This window comes from Idiotropiscis lumnitzeri, chromosome 4 (assembly GCF_059441095.1).
Source record: "Idiotropiscis lumnitzeri isolate Australia: NSW breed Sydney's pygmy pipehorse chromosome 4, RoL_Ilum_1.0, whole genome shotgun sequence".
NCBI lineage: Eukaryota > Metazoa > Chordata > Actinopteri > Syngnathiformes > Syngnathidae > Idiotropiscis > Idiotropiscis lumnitzeri.
Genome location: NC_142394.1, coordinates 624,773 through 648,188, shown reverse-complemented (window position 1 = coordinate 648,188; position 23,416 = coordinate 624,773). Strand labels below are relative to the sequence as shown.

The 23,416-nt window shown below is 44.7% G+C and overlaps 1 protein-coding gene and 3 pseudogenes across 1 annotated transcript; all 4 read right to left on the bottom strand.

Moving 5' to 3' along the window:
* Positions 1 to 255: 255 nt before the first annotated feature.
* Positions 256 to 5,459, bottom strand: LOC148337739 (uncharacterized; annotated as a pseudogene).
* Position 5,460: 1 nt separating this feature from the next.
* On the bottom strand, positions 5,461 to 7,804 carry LOC148337738 (uncharacterized). The gene is made up of 2 exons (XM_088292536.1): positions 6,793 to 7,804; positions 5,461 to 5,465 (listed from the first exon to the last, which is right to left on the bottom strand). The coding sequence occupies exons 1-2, from the start codon at positions 7,802 to 7,804 to the stop codon at positions 5,461 to 5,463; spliced, it is 1,017 nt and encodes a 338-aa protein (XP_088148662.1).
* A 52-nt stretch (positions 7,805 to 7,856) lies between these two features.
* On the bottom strand, positions 7,857 to 10,295 carry LOC148337737 (uncharacterized; annotated as a pseudogene).
* An 8,137-nt stretch (positions 10,296 to 18,432) lies between these two features.
* On the bottom strand, positions 18,433 to 23,410 carry LOC148337736 (uncharacterized; annotated as a pseudogene).
* Positions 23,411 to 23,416: the final 6 nt, after the last annotated feature.

The window sequence follows — 23,416 nt, the reverse complement described above, 5'->3', positions numbered from 1 at the left end:
TCTTCAGCCTTCTGCGTGGCATTTGGCATGTTCTCTTGACCATGTGGGTTTTCTCCATGTGCTCCAACTTTCTCCCACATTCCTGGTCCTGGTCTGGTGAACAATCCACGATGAACCCCGCTTCTCACACAAAAATAAGATAGTGCTCCATCTAACATGGAACCATCATAAAAATAAGTGGAGCAGAAAATGTGGAAACTATGGCAGTGTATTAATGTACAAACAGAAAAGCCTGCTCTCTGCATGGTGTCAGATTTAAAGAATGTCCATTTCTAAGTAGTTACTGGACAGAATGTTGTCAAACTCTGTGCGGAATTCAGGGTAAGAGCTGTATGTGCATGGTACTTCAAGTGTGGCTCCACAGGTATGGGCAACAGGCCTTCTGTTCAGTCCACTTTCACTATTGAAGCATACCAGAATGTTGTCAACTCAGATGACAGAGGAACCAGTCCAGAAACGCAGGATTTTTTCAGCTTTGGTTTGATCAGCATTTTTTACAGAACGTTGGAGATAGCTAAAGGTTGCTTGCTCTCCTTGAGACATCACCATCTTTGTTGTTTTAAGCAGTTGCAACACTTTTTTGCCTGTGGCCTTCTTGGAGTCATACAGGGACAACACACTTTGCTTATCTGGTAATTTGTGATGCACAAGTATCATTATTGTGGCGAAACAATCAAGTATAAACTTGGGCTCTTGTAGAAGGGCTTTATGAGCCATTGTTTGAATGGCAGGCTGTAAGCTAGTCTTTGGTGGGAGGAAATGGGAACCCATTCTTGTAAATACATCAAGCAAGTCCTCTTCATCACTTTCCTCTATTGTGCCCTGGAGGCCCTTCTCAACTGCTGATCTCTCAATGGGAGGAAGGTAGTTAAGGAATGATGATGTAAGGATGTCTACATCAACTGAGTCAATGCCATGGATGCAGGCTAACATGAAAGCTTTTGATAGCCTCACTGGCATGACACCATGGTCTAATAACCCTTTCACCCAGATCCGGCCAACCGCTTGCCATTCAGCCTCACAAAAATCTGGCCTCAGCCTTGGAACCCGCTCTGTTTCCCCCTCACACTGTTCAAGAAATCTTTCCCAGAATGCAGTGTAACCTTCCTTTGACACGCCAGCATCATCAATAGCTTTTTCATTTCCAAACTTAATCTTTAAATTGAATTCCATTATACTACTGTCCATAAACACTGACAAAAGATCATCAACAATCTTTATCCTACAAATCGATGCATGCCATGTAGTCCTTGGATCGCTATGGTTGTCAGGTGAGGTTGTCGGGGACAGGAGACTGCTTGAAATTGAGAGCACGTCTTGCGTTTGATTTGGTCCACTGTCCTGAAAGAATAAACATTCAAATAACAAAAATACTGTTTAGTCAACAAAGCAAAGTTGAAATGAGAAATGAACTTTGACGATAATTGTGTGAGTATCAAAATAATGCCTGATCCTATGTGTCCTATAATGCAAGTAAAAACCTAACAATAATAATAATGCATCATATTTATATAGCGCTTTTCTGGACAACCAGACACTCAAAGTGCTCACAATGAATACATCATTCATGCACTCATGCATTCACACGATGGTGGTGTTAAACTACGTATTTGCCACAACTGCCCTGGGCAGGTTGACAGAAGCGTAGCTGCGAGTGTGCGCCTACGACCCCTCCCGACCACCACCAAACATTCACACCAAGCCATACATTAATGTGAGTGGCTGTGGAGGACCCATGATTGTATGGAGTGGGAATCGAATGGTTGTACCTCTGACCTGGCCCCTACCTCCCAAAAACCAACAAAACTACTGTAAATAGTCAACTTAAAATTTATGTTAAGGATTAAAATTAAAGTGTTGCTTCAGATTATTTAACAACAACAAACATTTCCGAAATTATATTTTTGTTTTTGTTTTCAAGAAATTCACACCTTAAGCATTCTTACAATTCTCTGGAAGTATGTTTTATATATGTGACGTCGCACAAAAACTGAATGCTGCTTCGCCATGATAATGTTCCCCTCAATCCCTGAAACTGTAAATGTAAACTGTAGGACCATTAAATGACAAAATACGATATTATATTACTTAACAGTTGTGTAAAATAAGTCAGTAGTTTAGAGAGTGTGTTTGGGGTAACTTGCAATGGAGCCTACCTGTGCAGTTTCCATCACCTCTTGTTGAGTGGACTGTCCAACTTGCGAAGGCAGGTCATTCGCAGCAGGAGGGAGAGGAGGTTGTGAAGCCTGTTCGGTCCCACCATACATCCCAGAACTCTGAAGAATTAATTGAACACAATGTATTAAATGACAAACGTATTATTCGTTAAACCTCAAGTTAATGGCCTTATCAAACAATTTATTACGCTGTTATTTACTGTATACTGAGTCTTTCTAAAATGGAATTTTACATATTTTTATAACCCCCCCAAAATCTCAATATATTTCAGAAAAAGAAAAGTATGACAGTATGAAATGTACAGACTTTAATTAGCAGATTATTCTACTCTTTCAAATGATTTAAAACCTACATTAGTATTTCTACCTTACCCCAACAATTACTACAGACTCATCTTGATATATTCTCCCAAGGCTGTCCTCTGGATCCCATTCAACTGTATCTGCTTCTTGCTTCTTCAAAAGTGTCGGGGGAGCTGTACTCCATCTCTGTTTGTGAGAATCCATTTGGAACTGCTCCGGTCATGTCCATAATTTCAAAGCAAGCATCAGGGAAGTCTTTAGAATTTGGGAGATTAATCCAAACTGCATCCTGTCCGTTTGTGTTGATGTCTGACTCCTTCCCCTGGCCAATGTTTGTTTCATTATTTGCTGTTGAGGTTTGTTGGAATTTATCTTTAAATCAATGTTAGAATTTAATTTTAAACCAATGTAAACTCAAATTAATAATCTGACTCCAATTTGTGACTTTACCCAACTCTCACTCATCCAACAATATGCGCGCTCGTTCTGCAATAGAAAGTTATCAGGAAACCGGCATTTTCACACACGAGTGGATTTATTCTAAAGGATTTTATACATTTGACTATAAAGGATTTAATACGATTGACTACAAGTTACATGTATTTCGTTTAATGCAATAAAGATATTTGCTGATTGTGCTTTGATTCGATGTGCAGTGGAAGGTCAGGGCAGGCTGTGTGTAATGCGTAGGTGGCAGATATTTTTTGTACAGGACGAGCCGCACTTCTGATAACGGGGGTACTGACGCAGGCCTCCCGCCATCAAGGCGCTGCTGTGTGAGATTGGACGAGCCGACACGTCATCCTGCGGGCAGAAGACGTCCACTAAGAGAAAGCTAAAGTTAACTGCAGATGACACATAGCCAATAGTAGAATAGTAGGTTATCTTTGTTTTGTTTGCTGAAATGTATAATTGATCCTGGGCAACTCGGGGGGGGCGTCGTCCTCTGTTGGGTACAGGGACGCGCAGAGCTGTAATGGTAGGGACCCGAGCCCCAGATTTGTATTAGATCTCCTGTTAGGAATAAATCCGCTCCCGTGTGAAGTTGCCGGCTTCCTGGTCATCTTTCTCTCAAAAACGAGCGTGCATAATTGTTGGATGGATGTAGGTCGTGTTTGGTTAACCATTAATGGAGTCAGATAATTAATTCAAACTTTTGGTACATTTAAAGTGTAAAACCCAACAATTCCTAACACACAAATCTACAACTTGGGCTTGGGTCCCTCTCAATGCAGCTCTACACCTTTCTTGCCACCAGCGAATGTACTACCCGAGTTGCCCAGTAATGATTCATACTATACAATATGCAAATGGCACAGAGACAAAGGCATCCTGGCATGATTCTATTGCCTATGTGTATCCTGCAGTTAACTTTAGCTTGCTCTTATTGGTCTTTCTTCTCCCGCCGAATCCCGTGGCGACTCCTCCTGGTTGTGCTTTGTTCATCTCGGCTTTCCCCTCCTTCTGGTGATCCTGCAACATTCCATCCTTGCACAACCCCCGCAAGCCCCATTCTGTTGCTTATGGTCCCACACACACAGTTTCACCCCCACACACACTCTCAGCATTTTACAGTATCACATTTTCATACACTGGATGCAGCAACATCTAATGAACTATGTTAAGCTCAAACTCTTATATTCCTTTAATAGTCAAATGTATGAAATCCTTTAAGTGTAACCGAAGTTTGGACCATGCTAATGACAAGACCCTCAGGAGAGGAATGCAGGAAGATTGGATCAAGGCTGCAACACAGGAGGTGTGAACGAGACCCCTCTGAAACAATGGACTTCCATGCCGGGATCACAAAAGTGGCTCCTAGCAGTCTACCCTTTGTTCTGTTTAGATTGACTGCCATGATTACATTATCCTTTAGGTTGAAGAAGATGGTTGGGATTTTCCTGCCTCTTCTGCTCTCCCACTCTCAGAAAGTCGTCGTTGTTTGTTTAACCTTGCTTGTAATTGCAAACTCTGCAACAAATACAGTGAACTCTAAAACAATTGTCTGCAACAATTTAAAATCATCTAATGGTAAGCACTTTATTCTGATTAAATGCTGGGCAAACACTACAGATTAGGATAAAACACATTAGAAATAGTATTAAATAGCTGTGAATTTTCCCTCAGTCTTTGTGATGCATTTTTTAGCAAACATGTTCATTGTTGGCACACATGTTTTTGTTTTTTGAGTAGCAAAAAGACTTCACTTCTGTTTTACTTCAATCGAGCAAAACAAATAATGCATCAACTGGCACAAACCTGTTCGCCTACGTCACTGTCAGATGAGTGTCCGTGATCCAGTACATTTCTATACAGATCACCTCCGTCAAGGTGAGATCCATCTTCATTCAACTGTGAAAGTCCTCCCTCCATGTTGGTGACAGATAAAGTATCTTCACTGTATTCATCCACTTGACATGTGGAAGGAACTTCTTTTGTGCAAATGTAAAATCTCAGCAGCTTCAGTTTGTTTTTTTCATAGAGTCTGCCAACTGTTTCATCTAAAGTAATCTGATTTCTTTTAAAGTCACAGACCTCAAAAGTAAAGTCACCAACTGATCCTTTGGTTGAGCTTCCATCTGGGAAAAATAACTCTTTTCCCAATTCCAAAATCTGAGCAACAGTTGCTGTTTTTTCCATAATGGCATGCCTTGTTCCTCCACCATTGGTTGTCCTAACTTGATGGTATTCATTGCCATAAAAATGGAGCCATCCTATTTCAATCTTTCTGCAACTCTTTTCCGCAGAAACATTTTTTTCTCTTGCCATTCCCCTGTCGTGGTTTTGGAGCAAACCTGGAGTTCCACTCAGTGCACCTTTTTTCCCTGATCTTATTTTGTCCCTTAATGTCTGTATGAGAGTTTCATTATCAGCACTGGGCATTTTCTGTCGACAAAAGCAAAGGACAGCTACTCGATCACCGTAGGAAGTGATATATTTGCCCAATTGCTCGTCAGTCAAAAGGGAAATTACTGCCATGTCAACCTGCAAATATGAAATATGAGAATAAATACTTGCAATGTTTACTTACTTAATAACGTATTTTGTATGTATTCACATGAGTAATGGCAAACAGCAGTCATAATTAAATGTATTCAATATTAAACATCTGGAAGTGGCAGTACATTTCCTATTTTTGTAACGTAGTTTTTAATTTGTGTTAAATATCTTCAATACTATAAGAGCATTAACAGTGCAGCTAGACTAGATAGAAATGCTGGCTTCACCCCTCCCCCAGTTAAGTTCACACTATATTTTTACCTCTATGTTACTAAAAAATAGTTACTAAAATAATAGTCAATCAAATTTATGCTTTTCTTGCCACTCAAGAGGTAAACAGTTTGCACGCTAGTATTATGCAAAACAGAAAGTTAACAGTAGGGACCCATATTGCTATTATTAAGGAATTATGTTAGAGTGAATTGTATGTACCTTGTCGCTTTTCATGCGCATAATGTCACCTTGACCGCAAGAAACGTTCCAAGCCCTCCTCCATGATTAGTGCCGCCTCCAACGTACTGTCGTCTCTTGAACAGCCGCGCATTCGAGGCAAGGGTAGGCAAACTGACCCGGAAGTACATAAACGCGCATTAAAAAAAAAAAAACATTCACTCGAAGAAAAAACTAAACAACTTTGCGAGGGAACGCAAAGATTTTGCGAGGGAACGCAAAGTTTTTTTTTTCTCTTCCGTGTCCCCTAAGGGGCTCCGTAGGTTCCTGAGTGCTGAGAAGACGTATCCATTCGGATTCCCTGTCTTTTCTGTCCTTGTCCGTCCAATACATGTTACTCTCTAGTACAGTCACTGAAAGTGCGTTTAATCCATGCCAATAAAAGTGTCTGACCAATTTAGTGTGTGTATTTTTTTGCCGTTTTATATTGTAGCGGTGTTGGGCCATTCTTGTGTGTATGGAATTTTTTGTCTCCCCAACATATTGTGTATGGCAGGTTTTGCATATTATAAGATAAACACATTATGCTCGTGGTCGAATTTTGCGGGATATGAAAAATCATTTTGTTGGTCTGATTGCGTACAAATTTTAATTTGCAGAAGTAATGTGGCTTTTCTTGTCCTGTCTTTTTTTGACCGAGAGGTTTTAACTTTGCTCTGACTAAAATATCTTTTAGGTTTTTGTTTTTTTCGGTAGGCCGAAATTATTTGATGTGAACTGTCAATTGGTGTGCCCTTTAGGATTTTTTTAAAATTATTTTTGAGGCGGAAATTCAGGTTAGAGTTAATGGAGGAATATGTAGTGATTAATGGGATTGCATTTTTGGTAGGGGCGAGTTTTTGGGTTTGAAACCCCTTCAGGCATGCTCTGAGGAAGGAGCGACCATATCCCCTGGAGCGAAGTGCCCCGAAAAGGATTCGCACCGCCACCCAGAAATCTTCCTCCCTTGTGCATATGCGTTTATAACTTAATAATTGTGATTTAACTATCCCCCTAAATGTGTGTTTGGGATGAAAACTGTCTTTGTGTAATAGTGCTTGTGTGTCTGTTGCCTTAAAGAATACTTTGATGTCCAATTTTTTATTTTCCATAAATTCTGGTCCCTTATATGTTGTTGTGTCCAAAAAATCAATAGTTTGTTTATTTATAGTCATCTTTATTCCAATGGAAGGGTCGTGTGTGTCCAAAATTCTGCCAAATTCTTCCAGGTCCTGCTGTGATCCCGTCCAAATTCCCCAGATGTCGTCCAGGTACCTCAGAAAATGGGTTGGTTTTTGTGGGCATTTGGGAAGAATTGTTTCTTCCCAATTGGCCATAAAAATGTTGGCGTAGGCCGGTGCAAACTTCTTCCCCATGGCTGTGCCTTTGATTTGTAAGTAGAAGTTGTTTTCGAATTCAAAATCATTTCTTGTTAAATTTATTTCTAAAAGTTTCAGTAATTCCCTGTCGGGCCGTCGGGGATTTAGGTATTTTTCAAATGTCTTTTTAATCGCCCTTAAGCCTGATGTAGTATCAATATTGGTATATAAACTGTTTATGTCTATCGTAAATAAAATTGAGTTGGTAGGTATTTGTACATTTTTGATTTTCTCAATAAAATCTCCAGTGTCCTTTATGTACGAGTCATGTCTGGTGGAGAGGGGATTCAAATAATGGTCCAAGAATTCTGCTACTTGATATGTCTCGCTGCCACAGTCGGATACAATGGGTCTGCCAGGGGGGACATTTTTTTTTCTGTTTTCTGGGTTTTTGTGGATTTTTGGTAAAATGTAGAATCTCCTCGCTCGTGGTTCGTTGATTCCCTTCAGGTAACGTTTTTGATGGCCATTGATGAATTTTTTCTCATAGAGGGTGTCTAATAGTTTGTTTATCATTGGGATTGTTTCAGGGTAAATGGGTGCATCTAATTTCCGATAATAAATTGGGTTATTTAATTGGGTATAGGCCTCCAGTGTGTATTGTTCCCGGCTCAGGACCACCACCGCACTTCCTTTATCCGCCGGTTTTATGACAATTTGGTTATTACGTTGTAATTCACGGAGAGCTGTGACTTCCCATTGTGTTAAGTTACGTTCTTCTTGTTGTAGTTTAAAATGTATTCAATATTAAACATCTGGAAGTGGCAGTACATTTACTATTTTTGTAACGTAGTTTTTAATTTGTGTTAAATATCTTCAATACTATAAGAGCATTAACAGTGCAGCTAGACTAGATAGAAATGCTGGCTTCACCCCTCCCCCAGTTAAGTTCACACTGTATTTTTACCTCTATGTTACTAAAAAATAGTTACTAAAATAATAGTCAATCAAATTTATGCTTTTCTTGCCACTCAAGAGGTAAACAGTTTGCACGCTAGTATTATGCAAAACAGAAAGTTAACAGTAGGGACCCATATTGCTATTATTAAGGAATTATGTTAGAGTGAATTGTATGTACCTTGTCGCTTTTCATGCGCATAATGTCACAGTGAGGGACATCTCTTGACCGCAAGAAACGTTCCAAGCCCTCCTCCATGATTAGTGCCGCCTCCAACGTACTGTCGTCTCTTGAACAGCCGCGCATTCGAGGCAAGGGTAGGCAAACTGACCCGGAAGTACATAAACGCGCATTAAAAAAAAAAAACATTCACTCGAAGAAAAAACTAAACAACTTTGCGAGGGAACGCAATCTTTGCGAGGGAACGCAAAGATTTTGCGAGGGAACGCAAAGTTTTTTTTCTCTCTTCCGTGTCCCCTAAGGGGCTCCGTAGGTTCCTGAGTGCTGAGAAGACGTATCCATTCGGATTCCCTGTCTTTTCTGTCCTTGTCCGTCCAATACATGTTACTCTCTAGTACAGTCACTGAAAGTGCGTTTAATCCATGCCAATAAAAGTGTCTGACCAATTTAGTGTGTGTATTTTTTTGCCGTTTTATATTGTAGCGGTGTTGGGCCATTCTTGTGTGTATGGAATTTTTTGTCTCCCCAACATATTGTGTATGGCAGGTTTTGCATATTATAAGATAAACACAGTTGGTTATGCTCGTGGTCGAATTTTGCGGGATATGAAAAATCATTTTGTTGGTCTGATTGCGTACAAATTTTAATTTGCAGAAGTAATGTGGCTTTTCTTGTCCTGTCTTTTTTTGACCGAGAGGTTTTAACTTTGCTCTGACTAAAATATCTTTTAGGTTTTTGTTTTTTTCGGTAGGCCGAAATTATTTGATGTGAACTGTCAATTGGTGTGCCCTTTAGGATTTTTTTGAAATTATTTTTGAGGCGGAAATTCAGGTTAGAGTTAATGGAGGAATATGTAGTGATTAATGGGATTGCATTTTTGGTAGGGGCGAGTTTTTGGGTTTGAAACCCCTTCAGGCATGCTCTGAGGAAGGAGCGACCATATCCCCTGGAGCGAAGTGCCCCGAAAAGGATTCGCACCGCCACCCAGAAATCTTCCTCCCTTGTGCATATGCGTTTATAACTTAATAATTGTGATTTAACTATCCCCCTAAATGTGTGTTTGGGATGAAAACTGTCTTTGTGTAATAGTGCTTGTGTGTCTGTTGCCTTAAAGAATACTTTGATGTCCAATTTTTTATTTTCCATAAATTCTGGTCCCTTATATGTTGTTGTGTCCAAAAAATCAATAGTTTGTTTATTTATAGTCATCTTTATTCCAATGGAAGGGTCGTGTGTGTCCAAAATTCTGCCAAATTCTTCCAGGTCCTGCTGTGATCCCGTCCAAATTCCCCAGATGTCGTCCAGGTACCTCAGAAAATGGGTTGGTTTTTGTGGGCATTTGGGAAGAATTGTTTCTTCCCAATTGGCCATAAAAATGTTGGCCTAGGCCGGTGCAAACTTCTTCCCCATGGCTGTGCCTTTGATTTGTAAGTAGAAGTTGTTTTCGAATTCAAAATCATTTCTTGTTAAATTTATTTCTAAAAGTTTCAGTAATTCCCTGTCGGGCCGTCGGGGATTTGGGTATTTTTCAAATGTCTTTTTAATCGCCCTTAAGCCTGATGTAGTATCAATATTGGTATATAAACTGTTTATGTCTATCGTAAATAAAATTGAGTTGGTAGGTATTTGTACATTTTTGATTTTCTCAATAAAATCTCCAGTGTCCTTTATGTACGAGTCATGTCTGGTGGAGAGGGGATTCAAATAATGGTCCAAGAATTCTGCTACTTGATATGTCTCGCTGCCACAGTCGGATACAATGGGTCTGCCAGGGGGGACATTTTTTTTTCTGTTTTCTGGGTTTTTGTGGATTTTTGGTAAAATGTAGAATCTCCTCGCTTGTGGTTCGTTGATTCCCTTCAGGTAACGTTTTTGATGGCCATTGATGAATTTTTTCTCAAAGAGGGTGTCTAATAGTTTGTTTATCATTGGGATTGTTTCAGGGTAAATGGGTGCATCTAATTTCCGATAATAAATTGGGTTATTTAATTGGGTATAGGCCTCCAGTGTGTATTGTTCCCGGCTCAGGACCACCACCGCACTGCCTTTATCCGCCGGTTTTATGACAATTTGGTTATTACGTTGTAATTCACGGAGAGCTGTGACTTCCCGTTGTGTTAAGTTACGTTCTTCTTGTTGTAGTTTAAAATGTATTCAATATTAAACATCTGGAAGTGGCAGTACATTTCCTATTTTTGTAACATAGTTTTTAATTTGTGTTAAATATCTTCAATACTATAAGAGCATTAACAGTGCAGCTAGACTAGATAGAAATGCTGGCTTCACCCCTCCCCCAGTTAAGTTCACACTGTATTTTTACCTCTATGTTACTAAAAAATAGTTACTAAAATAATAGTCAATCAAATTTATGCTTTTCTTGCCACTCAAGAGGTAAACAGTTTGCACGCTAGTATTATGCAAAACAGAAAGTTAACAGTAGGGACCCATATTGCTATTATTAAGGAATTATGTTAGAGTGAATTGTATGTACCTTGTCGCTTTTCATGCGCATAATGTCACCGTGAGGGACATCTCTTGACCGCAAGAAACGTTCCAAGCCCTCCTCTATGATTAGTGCCGCCTCCAACGTACTGTCGTCTCTTGAACAGCCGCGCATTCGAGGCAAGGGTAGGCAAACTGACCCGGAAGTACATAAACGCGCATTAAAAAAAAAAAACATTCACTCGAAGAAAAAACTAAACAACTTTGCGAGGGAACGCAAAGATTTTGCGAGGGAACGCAAAGTTTTTTTTTTCTCTTCCGTGTCCCCTAAGGGGCTCCGTAGGTTCCTGAGTGCTGAGAAGACGTATCCATTCGGATTCCCTGTCTTTTCTGTCCTTGTCCGTCCAATACATGTTACTCTCTAGTACAGTCACTGAAAGTGCGTTTAATCCATGCCAATAAAAGTGTCTGACCAATTTAGTGTGTGTATTTTTTTGCCGTTTTATATTGTAGCGGTGTTGGGCCATTCTTGTGTGTATGGAATTTTTTGTCTCCCCAACATATTGTGTATGGCAGGTTTTGCATATTATAAGATAAACACAGTTGGTTATGCTCGTGGTCGAATTTTGCGGGATATGAAAAATCATTTTGTTGGTCTGATTGCGTACAAATTTTAATTTGCAGAAGTAATGTGACTTTTCTTGTCCTGTCTTTTTTTGACCGAGAGGTTTTAACTTTGCTCTGACTAAAATATCTTTTAGGTTTTGACAAGGTTGCTGTTCGGCCGCAGCCGACAGCGTTTGGTGGACTCTAAAAACGCTGACCAGGAAAGGAGGTTTTGACAAGATGTTTATTGTGTCCGGCAGCAAGCAATTAATCCACACAGAACCTACTGCATGAATCCGCAGGGTAGCTAAATAGAGGCAGATCTCGTAACTTACACCCGAGACGAAAACAGACAACGAAAAGCGCTGGTGGGCGCAGCCGCACCAGGAAAGTAAAACGAACACTAAACTTAGAGCGCTTGCAAGGCAAGGAAAATACACAAACGAGAATGGCTTACCGCGAAAGGGAAAGCAAAGTCCAATGAGCGAAAATGCAAACAGAAAGCGAGCCGGCGAATAGCTGAGGCTGAGGATCAAACGAACAAACAACACACGGAGCAAGAAGGGCAGAATCAAAACGTGAACCATGAGCATGAGTGTCGCAGGATATATAATAATCCGACGCCGGTTGCTTCCCGGCGGCGGCTTAAGTAGTCCCGTAATTAGTGGCGTGATCGGAATCAGCTGGGGGCTCGTCCGCGCGTTTCTCCCAGCTGGTACGGCGCGCGCCGGGGGGAAACGCCCCCTTGCTGAAAGCAGGTAAACAAAACACGGATCGTAACAGTACCCCCCCCTTAACGGACGCCCCTTGGCGGACCACCTGGTTTTGAAGGGTGAGCGCGGTGATAGTCGTGGATGAGGTCGGGACACAGGACCCAGGAGCGGGGAACCCACTGACGATCCTCCGGGCCATATCCCTCCCAGTCGACCAGGTATTGGAAGCCCCTTCCCCTGCGCCTGGAGTCTAGGATCTCCCGAACCTTGTATGCTGGTGCCCCGTCGATGATCTCTGGAGGAGGTGGGGGGGCGGAGGGCGGAACCATGTCGCAGGTAGGTGCCGGCTTGATCAGTGAGACGTGGAAAACCGGGTGAATCCTCATGGTGGGGGGCAGCCTTAGTCGGACGGAGACGGGGTTAATGATGGCTTCTACTTCGAACGGGCCCACGTACCTTGGGCCCAGCTTCCGGGAAGATGCCGCCAAGTTGAGGTCCCGGGTGGACAACCACACCTGGTCCCCGGGTTGGTAGTCGGGAGCCGGTCGCCGGCGGCGGTCCGCGATGCGCCGATTTCGTTCAGCTGTCCGGGAGAGGGCCGCCCTGGTCTCCTTCCATAGCCTGTGGGCCCGCTTAAGGTGGCGCTGGACCGAGGGGATTTCTTCCTTGCCGGCCTGGGTGGGGAACAGCGGTGGCTGGTACCCGTAAGCGGTCATGAAGGGCGACCGCCCGGTGGCTGACGAGACCAGGGTGTTGTGGGAGTACTCTACCCAGGGCAGGTGATCGACCCAGGTCGAGGGCTGGCTGTGGCAAACGCATCGGAGGGCTGCCTCAAGGTCCTGGTTAGCCCTCTCGGATTGACCGTTGGACTGTGGGTGATAGCCCGACGACAGGCTTGGCGTGGCCCCCAGTGAACGGCAAAACAGCTTCCAGACCCTGGAGACAAATTGTGGGCCGCGGTCAGACACCAGATCGTCCGGAACCCCGTGCAATCTCACCACGTGCTGGACGAGAAGGTTGGCCGTCTGCAGGGCGGAGGGAAGCTTGGGCAGGGCGACGAAGTGGGCTGCCTTGGAGAATCGGTCCACCACCGTCAGGATGACTGTCTTCCCTCTGGATGCGGGAAGACCTGTGACGAAGTCCAGTGCAAGGTTGGACCAGGGGCGGGCAGGGACGGGCAAGGGGTGCAGTAGTCCCGCTGGTGGTTGGTGGGAGGACTTGTTGGCGGCGCAGGAGGGGCATGCTCGAATATAGTCTGTGACGTCGGCCTTCAGTGAAGGCCACCAGAAGCGTTGCCCGATTAGACCCAGGGTGCGGCGAATGCCCGGGTGACAGGCCAGCTTGGACGCGTGACCCCAGGTGATCACTTCTCCTCGGAGCTGCGCTGGAACGTAGAGGCGGCCCGCGGGGCATCCGGCCGGGGCGCCGGTCTCCTCCTGTGCCTCTCGAATCTGCTGCTCGAATTTCCATTGTAGCGCCCCCACCAGACGATGAGCCGGGACCACGCTGGGCGGGCCCCCCTTCTCCTCTTCTTCCCCGGAGTCGTGGATACGGGACAGGGCGTCGGGCTTGGTGTTCCGAGAGCCGGGGCGGAAGGTGAGTGTGTAGTTGAATCTACTCAGCAGGAGTGACCAACGTGCTTGCCGGGGGTTGAGTCTTTTCATGGAGCTGATGAAGGACAGGTTCTTGTGGTCCGTGTAGACCATGAAGGGCTCCGGGGTACCCTCCAACCAGTGGCGCCACTCCTGAAGTGCCAGGACCACGGCCAGCAACTCCCGGTTTCCCACGTCATAGTTGGCTTCCGCCGGAGAGAGGCGGCGGGAGAAGAAGGCGCAGGGATGGAGCTTCTGGTCGACCGGGGAGCGCTGGGATAAGACGGCCCCCACCCCTGAGTCGGACGCGTCCACCTCTACAATAAAGGAGAGCTCAGGGTTAGGGTGGTGCAGAACCGGCGGATTGGTAAAAGCCCTCTTAAGGCTTGTGAACGCGGCCTCGGCCTGACTATCCCACGCGAAACGGATCTTGGTGGAGGTCAGGCGGGTTAATGGCAGAGCCTGACGGCTATAGTCCCTGATAAAGCGCCGGTAAAAGTTTGCAAAGCCGAGAAAGCGCTGGAGCTGTTTACGCGTCGTTGGCGTCGGCCAATCTACTACCGCGCTCGTCTTGGCGGGATCAGCACGGAGCTGTCCGCCCTCTACAATGAACCCGAGAAATTGGACCGAAGGCTGGTGAAAGTCGCACTTTTCGGCCTTCACGTAGAGGCGGTTCTCGAGCAGGCGTTGTAGGACGGTTCGGACATGCTGCTGGTGCTCGTGAGCGGAGCGAGAGAAAATAAGAATGTCGTCGAGGTAGACAAAGCAGATAACATTAAGCAAATCTCTTAGGACATCGTTTATCAGCGCTTGAAAAACCGCGGGTGCGTTTGACAGACCGAAAGGCATGACCAAGTATTCGAAGTGGCCTAACGGGGACTTGAAAGCCGTCTTCCATTCATCCCCTTCCCGAATGCGGACCAGATGATAAGCACTGCGGAGGTCTAATTTTGTGAAGATGGTCGCGGATTGCAGGGGGGCGAAGGCGGAGTCTAACAGAGGAAGCGGATAGCGGTTCTTGATCGTTATTTCATTTAAGCCCTTGTAGTCGACGCAGGGCCGGAGCGTCTTGTCTTTCTTTTCTACAAAGAATAAGCCGGCGCCCACCGGTGACTTGGAAGGCCTAATTAAACCCGCAGCCAAGCACTCAGTAATATACTCCTTCATTGCTGCCTGCTCGGGCTGGGAGACCTTGTAAAGGCGGGCCGACGGAAGGACCGCGTTTGGGATCAAGTCGATCGCGCAATCGTAGGGGCGGTGAGGCGGCAAGCACTTGGCGCGCTCCTTGCAAAAAACCGCGCTGAGGTTGTGGTAGATCTCGGGGACGTTTTCGAGGTTCGGTTTCTTAATGGGGTCGGGCCTAACCCTTAACCCCTCTTCGGCGGACCCCAAGCAGCGGGCATAGCAGAAGGTTCCCCAATTCAAGATCGACAATCGTTCCCAATCTATCACTGGATTGTGCGCCCTCAGCCAGGGAAGGCCAAGGACGAGCGGAGCGGATCTAGAGGGCATGACCAAAAACGACCGCTGTTCGACGTGGTTACCCGAGATCTTAAGCGACAACGGCTCAGTCAGTCGGCGGATGGCCGCCAGGACGCGACCGTTGAGGTCGTACAAGGGCTCGGCCCGCTCCAGTTCAGTCACTGCGCATCCGAGCTCGGCCACCAGGCCGGCATCGATAAAACAGTCGTCTGCTCCCGAGTCGATCAGCGCGCGCACGCGGACGGTTGAGTTCGCGCCCGAGATCTCCCCCTCGATCTCCATTCTCAACGCGACCCGGGAGTTACCGTCCCCCCGTCCTGGAGCCCCGACGCCGGGCGGCTCCTGTCCGGGACGGGTTACCGGGGGAAGGTCGGCCGCGCACTCACAGTGGGCGACGCTGTCGGATGACGAGTCACGGCGAGTAGCTCTCTTGGGGCATGAAGCCACGCGATGACCCTGGAGACCGCAGTAGAAGCACGCCCCCGTCCTCCGGCGACGCTCCCGCTCGAGTGGGACCAGGCGTCCCGCGCCCAGCTGCATCGGCTCCTCGGCGGCGGCTGGCTCAGGAACCCGGAAGGCTGCTGGGTCGGGCCAGCGCTGTTCGGCCACCCTCTCGCGGCGGCGCTCTCGGAGGCGGTTGTCCAGCCGGATCGCCAGGGAGATGAGCTCCTCCAGCGACGATGAGTCCTCTCGCACGGCCAGCTCGTCTTTGAGTACGGAGGTCAATCCCCGCCGGAAGATCGTCCGCAGGGCGCAGTCGTCGAAGCCGCTCTCCGCAGCCTTAATGCGGAAGCCAATGGAGTACTCCGCGACCGATCGGGGCCCCTGGGTGTAGTCCAATAGTTCGGCACCCGCCTCCTTTCCCTTGATCGGGTGGTGAAAAACCCGCTGGAACTCCTCCAGGAAGGCGGGAAGTGACGACCGAATCTCCGGACGAGCGACACTCACGGCCATGGCCCACGCACTCGCTTGGCCAGTCAGGAGGCTCATCATGAATGCAATCTTAGAGCTATCGTGGGCGTACGTGAGGGGTTGCTGGTCAAAAATCAACCGGCAGTGGTGGACAAACACGGCGCAAAGGCCGGGCTCGCCACCATAGCGGCTGGGGTGGGGCAGGCTGGGTTCTCTAATCGGCAGTCCCGGTGGGGGCGCGCCGGACGCCGCGGCGCCCGGGACTGACCCGGAGGCGAACGAGGGACCTAAACGAGCATCGTAAGTCTCTAGGTGTAGCGCCATGCGCTCGATGGCTTCGCGCAGGGCCGCGAGCTCATTGCCCTGTTGGCCGACTAAGCGTCCTTGATTGGCCACAGCTGTCACGATCCGATCGCGGTCAGCAGAGTCCATGGTCGGATTATTCTGACAAGGTTGCTGTTCGGCCGCAGCCGACAGCGTTTGGTGGACTCTAAAAACGCTGACCAGGAAAGGAGGTTTTGACAAGATGTTTATTGTGTCCGGCAGCAAGCAATTAATCCACACAGAACCTACTGCATGAATCCGCAGGGTAGCTAAATAGAGGCAGATCTCGTAACTTACACCCGAGACGAAAACAGACAACGAAAAGCGCTGGTGGGCGCAGCCGCACCAGGAAAGTAAAACGAACACTAAACTTAGAGCGCTTGCAAGGCAAGGAAAATACACAAACGAGAATGGCTTACCGCGAAAGGGAAAGCAAAGTCCAATGAGCGAAAATGCAAACAGAAAGCGAGCCGGCGAATAGCTGAGGCTGAGGATCAAACGAACAAACAACACACGGAGCAAGAAGGGCAGAATCAAAACGTGAACCATGAGCATGAGTGTCGCAGGATATATAATAATCCGACGCCGGTTGCTTCCCGGCGGCGGCTTAAGTAGTCCCGTAATTAGTGGCGTGATCGGAATCAGCTGGGGGCTCGTCCGCGCGTTTCTCCCAGCTGGTACGGCGCGCGCCGGGGGGAAACGCCCCCTTGCTGAAAGCAGGTAAACAAAACACGGATCGTAACAGGTTTTTGTTTTTTTCGGTAGGCCGAAATTATTTGATGTGAACTGTCAATTGGTGTGCCCTTTAGGATTTTTTTGAAATTATTTTTGAGGCGGAAATTCAGGTTAGAGTTAATGGAGGAATATGTAGTGATTAATGGGATTGCATTTTTGGTAGGGGCGAGTTTTTGGGTTTGAAACCCCTTCAGGCATGCTCTGAGGAAGGAGCGACCATATCCCCTGGAGCGAAGTGCCCCGAAAAGGATTCGCACCGCCACCCAGAAATCTTCCTCCCTTGTGCATATGCGTTTATAACTTAATAATTGTGATTTAACTATCCCCCTAAATGTGTGTTTGGGATGAAAACTGTCTTTGTGTAATAGTGCTTGTGTGTCTGTTGCCTTAAAGAATACTTTGATGTCCAATTTTTTATTTTCCATAAATTCTGGTCCCTTATATGTTGTTGTGTCCAAAAAATCAATAGTTTGTTTATTTATAGTCATCTTTATTCCAATGGAAGGGTCGTGTGTGTCCAAAATTCTGCCAAATTCTTCCAGGTCCTGCTGTGATCCCGTCCAAATTCCCCAGATGTCGTCCAGGTACCTCAGAAAATGGGTTGGTTTTTGTGGGCATTTGGGAAGAATTGTTTCTTCCCAATTGGCCATAAAAATGTTGGCGTAGGCCGGTGCAAACTTCTTCCCCATGGCTGTGCCTTTGATTTGTAAGTAGAAGTTGTTTTCGAATTCAAAATCATTTCTTGTTAAATTTATTTCTAAAAGTTTCAGTAATTCCCTGTCGGGCCGTCGGGGATTTAGGTATTTTTCAAATGTCTTTTTAATCGCCCTTAAGCCTGATGTAGTATCAATATTGGTATATAAACTGTTTATGTCTATCGTAAATAAAATTGAGTTGGTAGGTATTTGTACATTTTTGATTTTCTCAATAAAATCTCCAGTGTCCTTTATGTACGAGTCATGTCTGGTGGAGAGGGGATTCAAATAATGGTCCAAGAATTCTGCTACTTGATATGTCTCGCTGCCACAGTCGGATACAATGGGTCTGCCAGGGGGGACATTTTTTTTTCTGTTTTCTGGGTTTTTGTGGATTTTTGGTAAAATGTAGAATCTCCTCGCTTGTGGTTCGTTGATTCCCTTCAGGTAACGTTTTTGATGGCCATTGATGAATTTTTTCTCAAAGAGGGTGTCTAATAGTTTGTTTATCATTGGGATTGTTTCAGGGTAAATGGGTGCATCTAATTTCCGATAATAAATTGGGTTATTTAATTGGGTATAGGCCTCCAGTGTGTATTGTTCCCGGCTCAGGACCACCACCGCACTGCCTTTATCCGCCGGTTTTATGACAATTTGGTTATTACGTTGTAATTCACGGAGAGCTGTGACTTCCCGTTGTGTTAAGTTACGTTCTTCTTGTTGTAGTTTAAAATGTATTCAATATTAAACATCTGGAAGTGGCAGTACATTTCCTATTTTTGTAACGTAGTTTTTAATTTGTGTTAAATATCTTCAATACTATAAGAGCATTAACAGTGCAGCTAGACTAGATAGAAATGCTGGCTTCACCCCTCCCCCAGTTAAGTTCACACTGTATTTTTACCTCTATGTTACTAAAAAATAGTTACTAAAATAATAGTCAATCAAATTTATGCTTTTCTTGCCACTCAAGAGGTAAACAGTTTGCACGCTAGTATTATGCAAAACAGAAAGTTAACAGTAGGGACCCATATTGCTATTATTAAGGAATTATGTTAGAGTGAATTGTATGTACCTTGTCGCTTTTCATGCGCATAATGTCACCGTGAGGGACATCTCTTGACCGCAAGAAACGTTCCAAGCCCTCCTCTATGATTAGTGCCGCCTCCAACGTACTGTCGTCTCTTGAACAGCCGCGCATTCGAGGCAAGGGTAGGCAAACTGACCCGGAAGTACATAAACGCGCATTAAAAAAAAAAAAACATTCACTCGAAGAAAAAACTAAACAACTTTGCGAGGGAACGCAAAGATTTTGCGAGGGAACGCAAAGTTTTTTTTTTCTCTTCCGTGTCCCCTAAGGGGCTCCGTAGGTTCCTGAGTGCTGAGAAGACGTATCCATTCGGATTCCCTGTCTTTTCTGTCCTTGTCCGTCCAATACATGTTACTCTCTAGTACAGTCACTGAAAGTGCGTTTAATCCATGCCAATAAAAGTGTCTGACCAATTTAGTGTGTGTATTTTTTTGCCGTTTTATATTGTAGCGGTGTTGGGCCATTCTTGTGTGTATGGAATTTTTTGTCTCCCCAACATATTGTGTATGGCAGGTTTTGCATATTATAAGATAAACACAGTTGGTTATGCTCGTGGTCGAATTTTGCGGGATATGAAAAATCATTTTGTTGGTCTGATTGCGTACAAATTTTAATTTGCAGAAGTAATGTGACTTTTCTTGTCCTGTCTTTTTTTGACCGAGAGGTTTTAACTTTGCTCTGACTAAAATATCTTTTAGGTTTTTGTTTTTTTCGGTAGGCCGAAATTATTTGATGTGAACTGTCAATTGGTGTGCCCTTTAGGATTTTTTTGAAATTATTTTTGAGGCGGAAATTCAGGTTAGAGTTAATGGAGGAATATGTAGTGATTAATGGGATTGCATTTTTGGTAGGGGCGAGTTTTTGGGTTTGAAACCCCTTCAGGCATGCTCTGAGGAAGGAGCGACCATATCCCCTGGAGCGAAGTGCCCCGAAAAGGATTCGCACCGCCACCCAGAAATCTTCCTCCCTTGTGCATATGCGTTTATAACTTAATAATTGTGATTTAACTATCCCCCTAAATGTGTGTTTGGGATGAAAACTGTCTTTGTGTAATAGTGCTTGTGTGTCTGTTGCCTTAAAGCAGGCATGTCCAAAGTCCGGCCCGGGGGCCAAATGCGGCCCGGGGTCAAACTTAATCCGGCCCGCAGCCTCTGTAATAAAATTAATACATTCTGGCCCGCACATATACAGTACTGAGTGCGCGCTCTTCCTAACTGCTGTTCTTAATTTACCCACTAGAGGCAGTATCACTACAAGGCATCAGCCCGGGTGACCTTTACCCCCAATTTATAAAATGGCGACAATAAACAAAAAAAGGAAAGTTGACTGCGAGGGTCGACGCTTCAAAGATGTGTGGAAATTGGACTATTTCTTCACAGAAATACGTAACAACTGTGTCTGTCTCATTTGTAAAGAGACCGTGGCTCTTTTTAAAGAGTTCAATGTCAAACGACATTACCAAACGAAACACGCTGACATGTATGACAATTTGACCGGGGAGGAACGCAGCAAGAAATTGGCGCAACTTGAAGCGGGTTTATTCTCACAGCAGCAGTATTTTGCAAGAGCCCGAGAGTCAAATGAGAATGCCACGAAAGCTAGCTACGAGGTAGCAACACTGATCGCGAAGCATTGCAAACCTTTCACCGAGGGTGAATTTATCAAAGACTGCATGATGACTATGGCGAAGAAAATATGTCCCGAGAAGCAGCAAGAGTTTGCCAAAGTTTGCCTGGCACGTAACACCGTAGCACGCAGGATTGAGGAAGTGTCGTCAGACATCAAAAGACAATTGGGGGTCCAAGGAAAGGAGTTTGATTTTTTTTTCGCTGGCTTGCGACGAAAGCACAGACGCCTCGGACACTGCCCAGTTGCTTATTTTTTTGAGAGGAGTGGACAATGAAATGAACGTTACTGAAGAACTACTTGACCTGCAGAGCCTGAAAGCCCAAACGAGAGGAACAGACCTATTCTCTTCTGTTTGCGCTGCCGTGGATGACTTAAAACTCCCGTGGAATAAAATTTCTGGGATTATTACGGACGGCGCACCATCCATGGCTGGCGAACGAAGTGGATTAGCGACACTAATATGTAACAAAGTAAGTGAAGAAGGGGGTAGCGCTGTAAAACTCCATTGCATCATTCATCAGCAAGTTCTGTGTGCCAAACATCTCCAATACGAACATGTTATGAAACCGGTGATAAAGGCTATTAACTATATTCGCTCCAGAGCGCAATGCCACCGCCAGTTTCAACAGTTTCTCAGCGATGTTCATGCAGAATATGGAGATGTTGTCTATTTCACTGACGTGCGATGGCTTAGTCGGGGTTCTGCACTGTCGCGCTTCTACTCTCTTAAGCAGCAAATCTGTGAGTTTTTGGCTGAAAAGGGACAACCTATGCAAGAACTAAATGACCCCATGTGGCTAGCTGATTTGGGTTTTCTAGTTGACATTACAAAGCACCTTAATGTCCTGAACACCAGTCTCCAGGGACCAGACGGAGTCATAAACCAACACATCAAAGCCTTTGGAATCAAGCTCAAACTGTTTGAAAGACACCTGTCGCAGACCCAGCCCAATACTGCACATTTCTCAGCGCTGCAAGAAATCATAATCAGATTCCCAGAGAGCAATATCAGTGCACAAACGAAGAGGTACGCATCAGATATGAAATCTTTGGCTGAAGAGTTCACACAACGCTTTCGGGATTTTGCAGCTATTGAGAAGGACATCGCTCTTTTTTCATCACCTTTCTCCGTGGACACAGACAATGTTCCAGCCCATTTACAGCTGGAGCTCATTGAGTTGCAGTGTGACGCCGAGAGCCGTAGTCGGCACCAGCAACTTTCTCTTGCCAACTTTTACAGAGAGCTGGATAAAGGCAGGTTTCGAGAGATTCGAGAGTTTGCTAAGAAAATGTTGAGCTTGTTTGGGTCGACGTATTTGTGTGAAAAGACATTCTCTGTAATGAACTTAAATAAGAGTCGTCTGAGGACACGGCTCACAGACTCTCATCTGCGAGACATCTTGCGCATTAATACTTCTGCCTTTGAGCCAGACCTGGCCTTTGTGCTGCAGTCCAGATCTCAGTATCACCCGTCACATTAATGCAGGCAAGTCATTTGTCATTAAAATAACTGACTTAATTTTGTTTTGTTCAGTCACAAATTCAGACAAGTTGTCGGTTTTCATTCCAGAATAAAATTTTCAATCAACATTTATATTTGATATGTCATATATATCAAATTAGTCCTGCACTTGTGGTAATCATTTCTGTTTTTCAAAAATTCTGTGGACATTGAACTCCCATGATGATAATATAATTCATGTTCATAATATAATTCATGTTCAAATATTATTTGCACTCAAGAGTATAATTACTTCTGTTTAAGAATAAAAAGTTAAGCAAATATTCAATTGCATGTGATGTTCATATTTCAAATGAACCAAAATACATGTTTGATGGTTTAAATGCAAATAAAAAAGCAAAATGTGAAACACAGAATCGCTTGCTAAAATGTGTTTGAATATATTGTTGTTTATGCAGTGAATGTCAGCCGAGGTCGGCCCCCTCCACATTTTGCAACTTCAAATCCGGCCCGCTTTGCAAAAAGTTTGGACATCCCTGCCTTAAAGAATACTTTGATGTCCAATTTTTTATTTTCCATAAATTCTGGTCCCTTATATGTTGTTGTGTCCAAAAAATCAATAGTTTGTTTATTTATAGTCATCTTTATTCCAATGGAAGGGTCGTGTGTGTCCAAAATTCTGCCAAATTCTTCCAGGTCCTGCTGTGATCCCGTCCAAATTCCCCAGATGTCGTCCAGGTACCTCAGAAAATGGGTTGGTTTTTGTGGGCATTTGGGAAGAATTGTTTCTTCCCAATTGGCCATAAAAATGTTGGCCTAGGCCGGTGCAAACTTCTTCCCCATGGCTGTGCCTTTGATTTGTAAGTAGAAGTTGTTTTCGAATTCAAAATCATTTCTTGTTAAATTTATTTCTAAAAGTTTCAGTAATTCCCTGTCGGGCCGTCGGGGATTTGGGTATTTTTCAAATGTCTTTTTAATCGCCCTTAAGCCTGATGTAGTATCAATATTGGTATATAAACTGTTTATGTCTATCGTAAATAAAATTGAGTTGGTAGGTATTTGTACATTTTTGATTTTCTCAATAAAATCTCCAGTGTCCTTTATGTACGAGTCATGTCTGGTGGAGAGGGGATTCAAATAATGGTCCAAGAATTCTGCTACTTGATATGTCTCGCTGCCACAGTCGGATACAATGGGTCTGCCAGGGGGGACATTTTTTTTTCTGTTTTCTGGGTTTTTGTGGATTTTTGGTAAAATGTAGAATCTCCTCGCTTGTGGTTCGTTGATTCCCTTCAGGTAACGTTTTTGATGGCCATTGATGAATTTTTTCTCAAAGAGGGTGTCTAATAGTTTGTTTATCATTGGGAT